The sequence below is a fragment of the Hibiscus syriacus genome, unplaced genomic scaffold, assembly GCF_006381635.1.
Source record: "Hibiscus syriacus cultivar Baekdansim isolate YM2019G1 unplaced genomic scaffold, ASM638163v2 tig00000340_pilon, whole genome shotgun sequence".
Classification (NCBI taxonomy): domain Eukaryota; kingdom Viridiplantae; phylum Streptophyta; class Magnoliopsida; order Malvales; family Malvaceae; genus Hibiscus; species Hibiscus syriacus.
The window spans coordinates 2,046,422-2,063,580 of record NW_024061783.1 but is presented as its reverse complement, the minus strand read 5'-3'; the positions used below and the strand labels follow the sequence as shown (position 1 = coordinate 2,063,580).

At 36.5% G+C, this 17,159-nt stretch overlaps 1 protein-coding gene, 2 long non-coding RNA genes and 3 pseudogenes across 3 annotated transcripts; all 6 read right to left on the bottom strand.

Moving 5' to 3' along the window:
• Positions 1 to 784: 784 nt before the first annotated feature.
• Positions 785 to 1,937, bottom strand: LOC120202113 (transcription factor MYBS3-like). Its single transcript, XM_039202591.1, has 3 exons — positions 1,489 to 1,937; positions 1,197 to 1,393; positions 785 to 1,113 (listed from the first exon to the last, which is right to left on the bottom strand). Exons 1-3 carry the CDS (start codon positions 1,913 to 1,915, stop codon positions 916 to 918), a joined length of 822 nt encoding a protein of 273 aa, XP_039058522.1. The 5' UTR covers positions 1,916 to 1,937; the 3' UTR covers positions 785 to 915.
• A 285-nt stretch (positions 1,938 to 2,222) lies between these two features.
• Positions 2,223 to 6,302, bottom strand: LOC120202137 (annotated as a pseudogene).
• Positions 6,303 to 7,956: 1,654 nt separating this feature from the next.
• Positions 7,957 to 10,889, bottom strand: LOC120194852 (annotated as a pseudogene).
• A 730-nt stretch (positions 10,890 to 11,619) lies between these two features.
• Positions 11,620 to 12,632, bottom strand: LOC120202098. Its single transcript, XR_005523706.1, has 2 exons — positions 12,465 to 12,632; positions 11,620 to 11,961 (listed from the first exon to the last, which is right to left on the bottom strand). It is a non-coding gene; the product is annotated as an uncharacterized LOC120202098 (long non-coding RNA).
• A 1,055-nt stretch (positions 12,633 to 13,687) lies between these two features.
• Positions 13,688 to 15,473, bottom strand: LOC120186537 (annotated as a pseudogene).
• A 170-nt stretch (positions 15,474 to 15,643) lies between these two features.
• LOC120202105 lies at positions 15,644 to 16,399 on the bottom strand. Its single transcript, XR_005523707.1, has 4 exons — positions 16,333 to 16,399; positions 16,116 to 16,208; positions 15,889 to 16,034; positions 15,644 to 15,682 (listed from the first exon to the last, which is right to left on the bottom strand). It is a non-coding gene; the product is annotated as an uncharacterized LOC120202105 (long non-coding RNA).
• Positions 16,400 to 17,159: the final 760 nt, after the last annotated feature.

Here is a 17,159-nt window from a genome sequence, read left to right as displayed (position 1 = left end):
TTTTACCCTTATAGGTCTTACTCTTTTGCACCTATCAAAACAAATTTGTCGATCACCTTTTAAGGATAATTTTGTCATTTCCTTTGGTCAAATATGTCCCATAAAACTATGTGCATAGCCAATATAAGACCCAAATTATGGGGCATATGGAGTATAATTTTTTATTAGGTAAAACAAGAACCTAATTGAGAAAAATATTAAGAGGGATATTATTGTAATTATCCCTAAATATATAAGAGATAATTAAAATACAATCTCGAGTCAAGTTGTTTTTTTACTCTAAACCCAACCCAACCTCATTCTTAAAAAAATCAACCCAATCTAACCTGAACACGTACGAATTACGAAATTAAAAAACTGACTCGATCGGATCGTATCATGACTCGTCAAATTTGGGTCATATCCATCTCTAATCATTATCGGTATTATAACGGAGGACGTGGACTTAAGGATGCTTAGTAAATATATACAATGACATTATCAAGATCTTTTATGTTGTCAATGCCTTCGGTTTTAATTCTATGAAAGATAGGGTTTTGTCTTGAAGAGGAACCAACAAGTGGCTGAATTGTCAATCCATGTAGGCATGGTCCCAAGTTCCTGGTATGTAGGACAAGATGCACCTTGTCTTTTTCTTGTGTATTTATTCACCTCATGTGCCATGAATATACCTTTCATCAAAACGTGCAGTCTCTTCAAAATTTCCTCGTAAATTTGTAGAGACATGTGGATGAAAGAATATAAAAAATCCACAAATTTACACAATTTCTTGTAGATCATGTAATGGAAATGAAGATTCTACTAAGTATGATTAACAAAGGAAGGATTAATTCATTAAATACTACTAATTACTAACTAGTAATTACTATAGTATTGTGTCCATCTTTATCTGCTTGAAGTACTGAAAAGTTATTGTCAAGTAACACTGATAAGGAGGGTCGATTGGGATGACTTGTTTTCTTCTAAAGCCGGCCTCGGTGAGGCAAGTGTGAGCTCGAGTTCAGGTGAATCGTCAACCGGCATGGGATGACGATGGTGATGTCGATGACGATCAGAATCGAATCGAGGAGTTGCGAGACTAGGAGGAGGTCCGGCCATGCTACTGCTTCTAACCTGTCATAGCATCAGAGCATAAAATGAAAAGGAAAATCATAACAGATGGCCGGCCTATTGATACGTGTTGGGGGCTATCGTACCATGTCGAACAGGCTCGAACGTCGGTTCTTCTTGTCCAGCTTTGCCTGTCGGAGAAAATACTTCTGAGCATGGCTTGCAACTTGGGTTGGAGTTCTCGTGGTAACATAGTCTCTAGAGATGCCTCTCCAGTCTCCTTTCCCAAGCTTCTCAAGCCCTACCAGAAAGAGTCTGTGTTCCTCTTCTGTCCATGGAGCTCCTGGTTTTACATATACAATCCATACAAGTAAATACATACATACATAAAAGAAGAAATTCTTCATCGTATACAGCAAATTGAACATCTACAAGTACCCTTTTTTCTCTCGGGAAATCGACCACCATCAGACAGATAACCAATGGAGATTTTATCAGAATTCTCATCGACGGAAACTCGAGAGGAAGACAAAGAAGAAGGAGAAGGAGAGGCTGAGGAAGAAGACAAGCAATCCATGCTGAAACTCTTCTTCATATGATTGACAGCAACAGACGAAGGTATGTCTAGCTGCAGCTGAACACCGAAGAGCCGAAGTCCGCCACGGCCACCAGAGGTGTTAGTAGTGCCCCTGAGAGTGGTGCAGGTCCTAGAATTGTGGCCTATGTTCCCACAATGTGAGCACCTCCTGCCCATTTCCTTCCTGACAAAGCTTTTCACCCAACAACCACCACCAACAGATAACAAACAGAGAGAAATGGAAGCAGAATGAATATGTTTGGTGAAATATAAAAAGGTGGGGTTCATGAAAATGGAGGCATACCTAGTGGAGATGATTGGATGGACTTAATTTATTGTTATTTTCGTTTGATATTTGTTTTCCTCCAAGTTGAAGAATTTATTATTGGATTGACATAGTAGACAACTCCATTTACATGGTTCCAAATTCACTGATTTGGCATTATTATCAAAGCAGAATCTCTCCCTCCTCCTATAAGATATGATAATGTTATTAATTTCTAATCTTGTTTCAGTAGGCATTAAATAACCTTTGCATAGCAAGTCCATTATGTCATTATGATAACTATGTGAGATGTGTGAAAGATCAATCATTCATTGCATTTGGTTTAATTATTCACACAATTTTACAGTTACATATGACTATGACCATGCAATAAAATCTATACCATACTAAAATCGAAGGGTGACATTATTTGCCTCAGGCCTTCTTTAATATTCAAGAGTGAGCTGTCCATCTACTCTTTATACAGTGTAGCAGCTACAGATATTTTCTGCCAAGACCATGGTGCTGGTATTCAATCTAACTGCTTCGGCAGCGCTTTAACGATCCCCGGAAGTTCATGCATAGAAAGTCTAATTTGTGACGACGTCCCCCTCCAACATCCGAAGTACCTTCATGGTGTAAACACGGCTCGGTTAACTGTATACTGTGAGAGGTTAACATATGATGTTTACAAGAATCATAGAGGCGACAGGGTATAGGCTTCTAATTGTCGAACACTGCAAAATGGACCGACCGCATGACGGAGACACGGAGCAGATAAGCTGCGGACGTAACTATAAGTTTGACATACACATGCATTCCTAGTTCTCTTCAATGATCACTGAAACAATAATGACCGAATGAATGTGTCTTGGAAAGGATTTTATTATGTAATTTCTAATTTTCCAACCTGAGACATACGATGCCTTGTTTGAGGGTCTCGCCTGATGCACAGGGAAGCACATTGCAGCATGCGGTAAACCTCTTGCTCCTTGTAGCTGCTCCCCAAGCGAGGGTCGACGAGTTCTCGTATCGCATGACTTTCAAGTAAAGGACGTGCCCATTCTGTGAGGCACTGCTGTCCCTTTGGCCGACTGATGTCCATAGCTTTTCGTCCTGTGATCAGCTCCACCATTTCCACCCCAAAGGAGTAGACATCAGCCTTTTCTGTTATTTGGCCACTTCGGGCATATTCTGGAGCTAAATACCTATCAAGAAGAGTGTTTTCTTGAATAAAGTTGTTCTGGATAATATAAGTAACAAGGAATAGACAAGTTATGTACCCGAATCGACCAATCACTCTAGTTTCGACTCCTCTGTCTCCATCTGGCATGCCACCTTGCCAACCCAAAATCCCCAACCTGAATGGTCCAGAAGCAATAGTCAGTTTACAGTCTGTGTCATATGCCTTTCTTATAGCCACTGGTATATGTGCCCAAAGTTTGATACAAAAGAAGAGTGGTCCGACTCGAACGAGCCGAGCATGAAGAGGAACAAACAGCTGATCAAGAGAACAGTGAAAATTTGTTGACATAGATCTTAGAGATGTGACATACTAAAGGTTCGAAATCATCGGTGAAAATTTGTTGACATAGATCTTAGAGATGTGACAAGGATATTGTTGGGCCGCATATCCCGGTGTACGATACAACCAACTGCATTCTTCATGAAGGTATCTCAATCCTCTGGCTGCTCCAACTGCAATCCTTTGTCGTGCAGACCATCATAACGTATCGTGATTTTTCCCTGAAAATTTCCCATCTAATGATTAAGTTACCTATTCAAAGATATCATCAATGTCATGTCTTAAGTACATTCCAGTAAACTCGTGTTACTCAGATCGAACTAAAGTTTCTAAGAGGTGAACTTACCATAAAGATGAGAATCCAGAGACCCATTGCAGGTACTCATAAACTAACAATCTTTTCCATCCTCAATGCAGTATCCGATCAGCATTACAACATTCCGATGCTGTGCACAACTTAACACCTCAACTTCTGAGCAAAATTCTCGGTCACCTTGAGAACTAGCCAACTTATGTTGCAGCACCTGACCATCAGGTAAGATCCTCTATGAACAGAACCGAATCCGCCTTCAGCCAAGAAATTCGATTGCGAAAAGCCATTTGTAGTACGTTCCAGTTCAGCATAAGTGAATCACCTTGGAGGGTGCCCAAACACAGGTACCTTGTGCTGACATATTGAACATAATGGAGGAGGTCCAGGAGGAGCATTTCTTGATAGTGAGATGGCTTCCCTCACACTTTTGCTGACCTTCAGATCAATTCTATAATTAAGGGCCCCGACATCGGGTTCTTGATTCAGTATAGATAATTTCTCCAACAAAATGTTATATGTTGAAGTTATAGATGAATCATTCAGTCTCCGTAAATCCTTGCCGAAATGCTTAGAGTCAGGGCTAGAACTATGGTTGTTGGACATGTGGAGTGAAATATGATCCGGTTTTAAGAGCATCTAGCTCACTTTCGGAGTCCGAATCAGATTCAAACAGACTTTGTCTTTCTTTGGTAATAAATGAACAATTTTTCTTCAAACTTTCATATACCCCAGGGAGCAACAACGGTGAGGCCCCTGGATCTGAGCCTGATACTGATGAAGTTCCGATATCGGTAGCTGTCATTAATGATTCACGCTCAGGACTACTTACCGGAGTCACAAATGGCCCTTTAGTTTCATCAAACAGGTCATGCTTGTTCTTCCTACGTTTAGAATATGTTTCTGATTCAAACGATAATGGCCAAGCCACTTTAGGTGCCATGTTCGGTGATCCAACCAAATTCAACCGATGAACCTTCGGCTGAGATTGCTTCATCACCACAAGATTGCATTGCAGCTCTTCCAGACAATGTTTCTTCTCATGTTTTAAGTGCCTGAAAGGATTCAAAAGCAATAAGCACAACAATTAATCGAACAAAATTGTAGAGCCGAAGGAAGTTAGAACATCAGAATGTTGCTAAGACCTTGTGTAATTTGCATAGTCACAGAGCGGAAAAAAGAGCATGCCTTGAGCTAAATAACACAATGTGATATATCATGCAAGAGAACAAAGTTTACATTGTATATATTACTTGTCCAATATCACCCAGTTGGATTGAGCTTTCTTGGCCTCGGTAGCGACTATTCCGTACGGTGATTCAGGAACGATTTTTATCCTGACTTTTACCTGCAAAGATAACAAGTGAACTCCATGAGCAAAGAACTTAACAGCTAAAGGAGCATTTGAACATAAAGTAACACAAAGCTTCTCAGGATCATAAACATCTTTTAACTGGAAAATCATTTGGGAGCATGAATCTGCAAGATCATGTTTGCATATGAATTATTAGTTCCTGAGAGAGACTTCCAATGACCAGTGGCACAATCTGGTAAATCTTGAAATTCCCCATATCCTTTTACCTGAGATTCCATGAAGCTATCATCATCAGCAAAGAATGCTTAAACCATGTTCTTAGCTGTAACGACAATGTATAACCGAATCCGGAAATCGCGAATTACTGATTATGACTTATGTGCCAACAAACACCCCAAGTTCAACAAAGGAATAAAGGAACATTATGCAATTTCACAAGCTCACTACAATCTACTCAAAATAAGTGAAGTTAAAAGGCATTATCAAATTCAGAAACACAGAATTCAACAGTTTACTGGTGTGTTAAAAGCCAACATATTTTGCTGCAACGAGTGCATCTTGCCACTTTATGGAAATAAACATATAATTTCTATCCCCCAAATCTTCCCAATGATTCCCATCATCACACAAAGAGTAAAAAGACAACAAATAAAAGAGTGAAAGAAGATTAAGAGGGAAATTTAAGTTACCTGAGGAGTGGACTGGAGTAACCACAAGCAGCTTAATGCAATTCCCAGGCTGAACAACATGAGTCAAAGCCCAGACCAGTGCAGTCCTTGGGATCTCTCTTGCTGCTTTAACAGCCAACCACCACTTTACTTACCAAATCTGAGCTACCCTTCTGTTTCATCTTCAAAATCCAGCTAGAAACTAAACCTCCTAATAAAACCCAAACCCCATTTCTCCATCAAAACAAATCTCTTGATCAAGAAAAGATTGTATTTTTTTCTGATTTAGAATACCCAAGATGCTTTTTTAGCTCCTCTTCCCAGCAGAAAAGTTTGATTTCAAAGAAAATAAAAGAGTAGCAGACAGGGAAGTGCACTTCAAGGTAACTTTATCAAATCAAGTAAGCTTCTTTCTCCTAATAAGGACATGTAAAACAGTAGTTACAAAGCTACAAGCCCCCTGTTTCTCTCCCTCTCCCTCTCTTAAAAGACAGCTTTGCCTGCAATAAAGGAACATGTAATATCAGTTACTGTTTTCACAGAAACTGAGGCTGCCTTTTCTTTTATTAGTTCATGTAAACGGCGTGAGCTGCAACAAAATCACAACAAAGCTTAACTGGCAATTGAAAAATACTATTACGTGATTACAAACGACAAAAGAAACACTTTGGGTTAGTCAGAAACGACAACTGCTTAGTACCAAACCACATGTAATTATGAAAGTAATCATCGCCATGATTAGAGGAAATCTTTGAACGTTTAATGAGCAATGAAATGTAACTTCACTTCATTATCCACTGTGGGTCTTAAAGATGAGAAATTTGATATTGTTTATATGAAAGTTTGAGTTTTGATCTGAATTCTTCTGAAAAGCAACAAAGATATACTTTAAGATCTTGGGATTCCCCTATTGCTTTATCACCATTTGGGATTAACAAATCCTGCCATTGTTTAATCTACAGTTCTTTTTAAAAGGCAATATCTCTTGGAACTTGAGACAGTGAACTATTTTTCTTGCCTGGGGCTTAGATCCAGAGTAATGGGGTTTTAAATTTGTGCAGGAACATGAATGAAAATTTTTCTTTTGTGTTGCTCTGATATGCCATAGCAAGATACATTGGCAGTGTGACAATAAGGATGGATGGAGTTGTCGTTTCCTTAAAAAAAATATTTTTTATAAAATTAAAGTATTTTATAATTGTCTTATAATATAAAATTTTGGATCCGTGAATAGGAGATGATATATGAGCCCTACGACACTGACAAATGAAGACAAAGAGCTTAGTGGTAGGGCATGGCAGCATCAATTCTGAGAGCTTGATGCCTCGTCAACTTCTGGCCAACAAAACTACAGCTGATTGTTGGATCCCTCTCCTTGAGCAGATTTGAATTTTGTAAAACTGAAAAACAGTTGCTGTACTTGATCCAACTAGTTCCTGCAATCACTTCTAAAGGTAAACATTCGATCGATGTACAATATCAACATTCATAACTTGGTCAGTTTATGTTAGTATAAGTAATATTAGGAGTTTAAATTTTAAAACTACGAGCGAAATAAATTGAATTGATAGAACTATCTTATAAGAAGTATTTATAATGTTTAATATCGATTAATAGATGGATTAAACTAAAATAACTATGGCGGATTAATCTGGCACCCAAAGATGTCCCAATTATAGCCCTTCTTTATGAGGTGGGACCTAAAGTTAGATGGCTAGACTACCTTTACTAAAGCTATAATCAAAGAAGCTTTATGATACTCCCTTGTGTTATTCTATCCTAAGCTGTGCTCCAAACGTATTCCTCAATAAACAGGAAAATGAATTTAAAAATTAAAAATACAAAGACAAAGACACATGATTTTAGTGAATTATGTTAGAATGATTATTTTGGTTATTTAACTTTTAGTATTATAAAATGATTATTAAATATTTTTTAAAACGATAAAATAATATCATTAAATTTATTAAAATGTTACACATCTTTATGTTTATTAACTCCCAATGCTAATCACATATCCGACTTCGGGTCATTCGACTCTGCCAAGTGGCTGCAGAGGAGCAAGGGTTTCTTCCCCGATACGGCAGCCTGGAAATAAAATTTGTAAAATAAATAATAATGTTTTAAAATTAAATATAATTGTTTTTTATTTAATAACTAATGTTAATAATAATATTTTTGTATTTAATTTTTAATATTTATATTTTTAAATTAAAATATTTATTCATAAATTAATAAAAAAAATTATATGAATTAACCAAATCATATAAATAATTTAAAATAAGTTGATATGAACCAATATTACATTCCAGATGCAAGAACTATATGATTGTCTCGTTCTCGAGCAGTTAAGGAAAGCTGAATACAAATGCATTAAGAATAGCACCAGCAGCCTATGCAATACAGTGCTCGTGAGATACTTACTGACATACATCGCATCTTGTAGAACTGAACTCTCGAAACCACAAACGTCGACCGTTCAATGAATAATTCACCATTATATCGATGTCTCGGTTCTTCTTGTGGTGCCACAGTCATGCTCCCAGCTATCGCCTCCCCTTCGCAAATGGTTAGCACATCCTCTAGGTAAAGGACTGTTTGCTCCAGTGTGTAGCTCGCGATTTCAGCCCTGTATTTTGTTTTTTATTCGAAGTACATGGAAAACATGGGCATGAGATTTGAGCAGAGGCGATGTGTATTGTCCGGGGTAAAAGTGATGCATATGAAATGGAAATGCAGAAGAAAAAGAGATATAAACCTGTGGAGAAGCCCATCAGTTTGTGGCACTTGGTAAATGATACATCGAAATACGCAACAAAAGCATGGATGTAATCATCACGTTGTGCAACGAGCTTAAAAGAGCAGTGAAAGAAGCATCACCAGGAGCCATCTTGGATATCCATTGAACATAGCAGACGAGTTCCAAGACAATAAGCCAGAGAATTCAGGCGGGCATACACAATGATATAGATATACATACTAAATAGGTTACATTCTGCTATTTATTCTCACCTTGAGAAGGGGCTATTCGTCACAATTTGATTCTGGTCAACTGTGTCACAAGATCATAGCTTGCTTTTGATGCAACTCATGTCAAACCCGTAAACATTATTCCAAACTGTAACGAGGTGATGTCATGGAGAGAAGATGTAACATAAGAATATGATAACTAATTGCAAGGTACCGCAATAGAAATGATTGAAAGCCCATAACTACTTACGAACTCGAATACAAGAATGATACCAAAGGATCAGTCTACAATCACATTCGATTTTGTCATCTTTAATCTGCATCCTCAATTGCTGTCAAGTAAAGAGAAGCCTTATCAGGTAGAACAACCCCATCATGACCTGGCACAGGAAACAGAAAAAGAAAACGGAAAAAAAAAACAAATGCAACATATAGGAACCACAAAATCTTGCTTTAAAGAGCAAATCAATTAACTTAAGCTCCACTTGGCCACCAAAAAAACCACAAGCAAAATATGCTCAAGAGACAATGAAAAACTATCTAGTAAACAACCTAACCCAACCGAAGCAAACCTAACACATACAGCTCCATAAATGCGCCAATAGCATACATTAGTCTTTTTCGGCCTGTATGCATCATGCATTCCAAGTTGCATATTACAAAACATGCACGTAAAATGAATCATCAAGGAACTTTTGAGCACGTAAAATGAACACAAAAGTACATCTCTATATCACCACCATGAAAACATATCAAGCAGGAGACTTTAGAAGTACCAATAGAAGCAGCAACTTACGAGCCATTTATCACGAGCATATAAAACTGTATTCAACATGTTCTCAACAACAGAAAGAACCCATCCACTTGATATAATTATGTCCACTTTGGCAAGAAGCTCAATCTCTTCAATCTTTCCCTTCAAAACTGTAACAACTGTAACATAAAATAATTCTCACATAAACAATGGGATTAAATAGAGAAATCAGTACGATAGACACAACAGATTTCAGTAAACCACCATGAGACAAGCCACTTGTTTCAACAATTGTTTAGCCATGTCAGCCATCTGAGAGCACTCAACCTAGGAATGGGAAATATTAACCACAGTAAGCAACTTGAGATGGACACTAAGAATGAATAAAGTCGGTTAGAGATATTAACAAGAAAACAAAAACCATATACATATAAAACACAGAAACACATACCGCATAAACATGTGCAGCCCCTGCCTTCGCACAAACAAGGACAAAATTCCAGTTCCAGCTCCCACATCAAGAACTACTTTGTTCTGGAATAGAAACTTATTCTGATAATAACGTTTTGATATGTCTTAGTTCGCACTCCATCCTTCAGCATTTCCTGAAATACAGGGACAAAATGATCATTGTTTCAGAAAGAAAGCATGACATATTAATTCGTGGTCAGTTCAAATAAACTGAACAATTACAGCTGAATCTTCATTACTGACGTTCAGCATCCAATATCAAGGCAATGTACCAAAGAAAAGTACTCTATAAATAACTAAAAAACCACGCAAGACAATGCTGGCACTGAATAGTCCAAGTCCACACTTACTTCATGAATTCCTGCTATGAAAAAATGACGAAACAAATCAAATAAGCTTCAAGAACGTATCTGAACATAAATAGTATGAACCGCCAATATAAACGCTAAATCGCTAATTTTATTAACCTATAGATTTAATAAGAATAGAGCTTCATTAGCTTAGATAACCAAACTCACGTGAAGCTTCCTCACAGGCAAGTTAAAGCCAACTAAAATCCTCACTTTGCCGTAGTGTTCTAATCGACAGACAAACATCCAAGCTTTAATGAATCTTAAAGACTTAAACAAAAGGAATACATACCGAATGAGAGTACGAGTCGAAGTAATAATCGGCACTTTTTATCATCACTATCTACAAAGGACTTCGGGCTCTCCCATGGAGACATCTTCAGTAGCTTTAATCACGGCGAGAACTGATTCGTCGAGATTGGAGCTGTCAGTAGCGACTGCATCGTCGTCGGCGTCTTGGAAGCGAATCTTGGTTCCTTCGAATTGGTTCGAAGAGTTTGTGGAGGTTTGAGCCGTGTTGCTTCCTTTGCTGCGATCCATTCTTCTTAGTGACGGTGATTTAGGGTTTAGTGGTGAGAGTGGGCGAAGCCGCGTAGGTAAGGGTTTTTGTGAGGGCTTTTCTGCTTTGTATTGGCTAGAAGGTGAGTCCCTTAAGGCTATCGCAATTTGCTTTGCGTTTAAAATATTATTAGGTTGGGCGTCTTGTCGGTAGATTTTTATAGGGACGAAAGTTGTTAATTTTCCAAAAAGAAAAGGGCGTTAATTTCCAAATTTTCAAACTATTATGTAAATCTTAAATTAGTCTTCAAGTTTTAAATTGTTCCTTTCAAGTTTTCATAATATATTATTGTATTAATTATGTTATGCCATTTGCTTATTCACTATTTTTGAGAATTAATGCAACTCAAATCTTACAGTTCATCATTAAGTTTTTTAAATTTGTTTGCATCAATTTTTTAAAATATAGCATTATGAACCACATTCTTCCATTTATTTTCAATTAATTTAAAACCATGATGTTTTAACACAAAACAAATTAGATCTGATATGCTAAAAAAACATCAATATCATTAAAATTCAAGGATGTTATCAATCAAATTATGTTAAATATTAGTTGAATTTACGTTTATTCATATTATAAGTACAATTTTCTTTTTAATATACATATTTTAAATATAGTTTAAGACATTTAACACCCAAAGAATAGTGAATGGAAAAACTTGATTAACACATTACTAGTATTTTGAGGATTCAATTCGAATGGTTAAAATTTAGACCATTTAGAATGTAATCCATAATCGGGGACATCTGACGGAATTAATCGGAAGAAAAATATACAACTAAAGTAAAGTACGCGTGCAACATCTCAAACGACGTCGTTTAACTTTATTTTTTCAGATAATTACCATCAAGCGATCCATATTTCAGGCATATGAAACTAGAGCATCCCAAATGTTTATGTGCTTCTGTAATATAAAGATACAAATCTAAAAAAAATATATTATATCCATAACCAAAACATGTCAACGTTTATTAAGCAGCACCCTGGAACGGCTGATAGAGGGAGATCTTCCCGGACCCCGCATTCTCATGTATTAGCCAGAGGCCTTGTTGAGTGGCCATGGTCCCCCTGCCATGACAGCTTCGATCTCCCATGTTTCTCGAGGAACTTTCGTCATGTTATTGCTACCGTTGGCCGTTACAAGCTGCAGTCGAATAAAGGACAGGGTGATTTAACTGAAAACAGACGAACAAATAAAAATGCAGAGCCGATCCTAACCACATAACACAAGAAGTCCTTCGACTATATTCATCACACACAAGATGACCTTAAAGCATTCATGGCTTTTATAAGGATTGCATGTATTGAGTAAATGTTAGCACTTCGCACCCTACAGATCTTGCAATACATTATCCGTACTCCTACAGACTGAACCCAACAAGCAGATTCATAAGCTTAATTGTTAGAACTTAGAACACACTAAAAGATTCTCAGCTGAACTCTCACTCAGTTTCTTTTATGGCCAAACCTAGGTTTTGGTGCCATGACCCCCGATTTTCTTATGTTTATTAACAGCGTAGATTTAAATCTGTGGTAGAGGTGATTCGTTTCTAACTAAAATTGAAACTAGACAGACAACTTATACATGCAATTTAATCAGCATGAAGCTGAGGATTTGAATGACTAAAGACGAGTAAAATAGAATACCACGTCGCTTTCTATTCGAACTCCGCCAAAATTTTTAAATCTGTCCACCATTTTACGGTCGAGAACTTTGAAGTGCTTGCATTTTCCATAGCTGGAACCAACAATGCATCAATGAAATAGCATCCAGGCTCCACAGTTTATCACCTACAATATGAGATGAAAGCTTCAGCGCATGTTTGACGCACTAATGGAATTCCATGTGCAGAATTTCTTACGAGAAAGAACAAGATCACTTCTAAGAAGAACTCATACTAATAGAAAATGCAAACTATTTTAAAAAAAAAAATTTAAGTGCACATACTACCATGATGTCACATGTTTAAAACCGATGAAAATAATCAATATGTCGTAAGTTCTGCTGTACTGAAGCACATTAAGTTGTACAGTTGAGTAGTTGACTAAGTATAATTATGAGCAGATAAGCTCTAATTAATTGAAACGGTTGGTATTGGGATTGAGGACCTTTGAATTGTAGTCCTTGAAGGAGGCAGCCATTGATTCCACCATATGGTTATGTTGTAATTTAAATAAAAGATACCATACAAACATAGTTTTCAAATTTAAACTTGCAATGCTTTTGTAAATGAAACAGTACGAATTTAGAACATACTTGTGCAACATTTTGATATCATTCACTACACATTAATAATAAGAAATGTTCAACCAGTACAAATATGCATATATCATATCTGCGCTGATCATAACCATAAATGTGGAATATCAATTTGACAAGAAAAAGGCAAAAAATGCACTTACCATCCCTCCTGGAGTTGTCTAGCAGTACGCAAAGACTTCAAACCAGTTCTTTTGGTCTTTCTACACCCTGCAAGATTTTAATCGATACAAACCCATAGGAAATGAAATTTTGAAAATTGTAGCTAATTACAAAAATGAGATGAAAGTAAGACTAGCACAGATAGAAGTCATAAGAAGACTAGCACAGATAGAGTCATAAGACTAGCACCGATAGAAGTCATAAGCAGATAAGTTAATCACAAGGACCTTTGGATAACCACCAGGATCATGAGTATCAATACCCAATAAATGGCCCCCATGAGGCATAAATATAGCACCCACTCGTTCAACCTCATATCATCAATGTTTCTACAATAGAAAAAAATGAAACATACTTATAAGTTTTACTTTTAATAGTAGAAACAAGAGGTGAATCAAAGAAAAAATTACATCATTAAGAAAATAGAATTTACCCGACAAGGATGTTGCCCTTTTCAGCCACTCCAGAATGATTTTCTCAGCTAACCTTCAACAGATAAAAAGAAACAAGAAAATGCATATTAAGGATAAAAAAAGGAAAAAGGAAAATTATATCACATTTATTGCTGTTCTTTTCCCTTACTTGCATATCCCCCCAGTTTATACCAGGCTTCATCGCAGTTATAACAGCATTGTGAGCATTTAGACAGCCTTCAGAACATAGAATGTAGAAAAGGGAGATCAACCATGACAACTTAAATTGAAAGGGTAGTTTTTTCCTTTTTTTTATTCAATAGTCAACTTAATATGGATTCCCATAGGAGGAAACCTGATATATTTCCTATCACTCATTGATCAAAGAATACAAACTTACATTATATATAAGGCTCTGGTCGCTTGTAAATTTCCCATTCACCTGCATACATGGTATGATTACTTTAGGAGAAGCTTCTATATCACTGAATACTAGAAACAATAAGCATCTTACTCAGAATCCTTGTAGTTGTAGCATGGTAGACATTTTATTTCTTAAGATATATTTGTATTCTCTGGATAATGTAGAAAAACTAAATATCCCAATAGTCTACTGCTACAAAAGGTCTCACCCCAAAGGTCACAAAATACTACTCAAAACTCCATGCAAGTAATACAAGAATTGGACATGAAAAACCCAAGAACTTCTGCTTCAAGTCTTAGGACAAATACAAATGGTAGATGCTATCCCAATTCCCTTACCCTTTTTTGATTAATCATCCAAACGGTCAACAGCTTTACAAAATTAAACCAGAAAACTGAGAGACTAGGAAAGGAGTCAAAATGTCAGAATATAGAGTTTCTTTTGTGAAGCTGAATTAAATGCTTCGATTGAAAGATGAGTGGCCCACTTCTAGGCTTCTAGCATCCAACACATAAGCAAAGACATCAATTGCACAAGAAGTAGACATACTCACAGGGAATGAGCACGTAATGTCATCCATAGAAACTGTACTCAGCTCCCATGTCAAGCAAGGCCATATCTCCATCTTCTAAGATCTGCAAAAAACATATATGATCAGGTTAACTTAAATACATCAATTTGAAACTCTTGGTGTTATTCACATCATTAGCCAAACCTAATGAGATTGTGTTTCATGAGAAGATGACACTAACATATATTTCAGCATTATGAGGACATGATGAAAAGCATACCCTGTCATTAGGAGCTGCAGCATGTCCATAATGTAAAACAGAACTGCACCATAGAAACATGAGGATCATTTTTGTGCAAATACTGATATTCATACGAAAATATTTATCATAAACAAGTAAAACATACAAAAGAATATCAGAATTCACAAATATCTATCCCAGGTTTTATTTTATTGGTGTTTTGTTTTAAAAGGTAAATGCTGAGAAATGGGTGTGAAAACATTATTAATGTGCAGTTAGTACTGCATTGCATGTTAAACAAGAAACAATCAGGAACCTGAGGTATCCTCACCTGTTTTCACCAGTAGCACAAATACATGTATATGAACAGTGCCTACAGCCACCGTACATGTAGGTATGATGAAGAAACATGCTTTCCAACTGATACTCTTTTCATGCCTGCTTTGGTTTTTCTCATAACTAGTTAAGTAGAAAAAGCTACGTTAAATTATCATTCTCAACATTACACAAAAAAAAAAAAGTGAATCTGCCAAGAAAACTAACAATTTAGGTGAAGTAGAAGAAGAAAGCAAAGAAAGAACCAAGTACCTGGACGCAAGGTAAATTGTAGATCATGCAGAATGACAGATTATAACTGATAATCATTTGTAACAAAAATAATAATAACTGATATCTCTGAGAAAACTACAAACAGTGTTGTTCAAGCTATGAAATAAATGATTACCTCAACATGAGCTTCAGAACTTATTCGTTAGCAAATTGGATAAGAGCAAGCTCCAAGTCTGACTTGCAAACTCGGCACTCGGGGTCAATATATGCAGAGTTGTCAAATCTGTCTCAAAATTTTCTATTCCCTAAATCAAGATAAGAGGGAAAAACTAGATAAGCCTCTAAACAATATGGTACTTTTACATAACACCATAAGCTTTTGCCAAAGGCGTGCAGAATTCAGTAACTCTGACATAGAAAATACACTAGAACTTGTGAAACAATATAACGTGGTTCTAAAAGCAGAAGGAAAAAGGCAAATGAAAGTAGAATAGATGACATGATGTAAAACCTCAAACTCTGCAGGTTTTGAGAAATTATTGCTATCGGTGTTAACCCCATGTAAGAAACATAAAGGTTTTCCAGATCCCTTGTATTGGTCAACCAAGACCTGAGCAATCTCATCAGTGTAGTTTACCATGCTAACATATACCTTTCCTGCCAACAGAAATGCAAACATAAAATACACTAAACAAAGCACTGACATAGCAAACCGGAAAACCCCATTACAATAGTCACCTGAAAGTAGGAAGCTGGCTTTATTTCTCCCATCCAAACATAATCAGCAGGTAATCTAGGCGCAAATAGAATGGATTTCCCAGTTGCAATGTCCTTTAATCATTAAAAAAGAGATTTATTAACTTCAACAGTTTATAAATTAAGCTCCACGATTAAGAAGGAACTAGTAGTTAAAAAACTTGTAATATTTTTTAAAAAGGTAATACGAAGAACTTACAATAGCACCGTAGAAACCAGGCTCTCTCACACCAAACAGATAAGCGAAGAAACTCTCTTGCCTAAAACCAATTAATTATCAATAATTTTATTTCTTCGAACGAATTATAATTTAATTAAAGTTCTAAAGAGAAAGAAAAGGTCGGTGTACTGAATAGCTCAAGGTGATCAGTGCAATAGCGCGTTTGCTCCTCACCCTGTTCGATCGATTGATCCGATAATTTTAACTTCAAAAGACGCTTGTGAGTGGAAGTTATTGAAAAATTACTTAAATAAGAGTACCTGGAGGAGAACGAAGCCGTGATGGGGCGAGATGCGTCGGAGAGGTGTTGGCGAATAGAGTTGAGCAGCTTTTGACGGTTGGATATGTGGAGTTCCATAGGTACCGGCGGAGAGAGAGAGACGTCGGTGATGTTGAAGCCATGGAAATGGCTTCTCTCGTCAGTTTCGCCATTTACAAGCAACTTATCTAGAGCAGCTGTACCTTGAATCATTTGGCATTTCCTTTTTTTAGTACATAAACTATTAGTTTTGGTGTTTTAGTACTTAAACTTTTAATTTTTCAAAATCATACCTAACGTTTTATTTTTGTTTTATTTTAGCATTCCTCCGTGAAAAACTTAATGTGTTAGAACCTAAACTATCAGTTTTTGGTATATTTTAGTGCCTAACATATCAATTTTTTCAAAACTTAACGTTAAATTTTGAACGATGGTACTAAAATGAAACAACTGAACTTTAGTATGATTTTAAAAATTTGAAAGTTTAAGTACCAAAGTGGAAGCTAAAGTTTAAGTACTAAATGTGTAATTTACCCTACAAAGAATG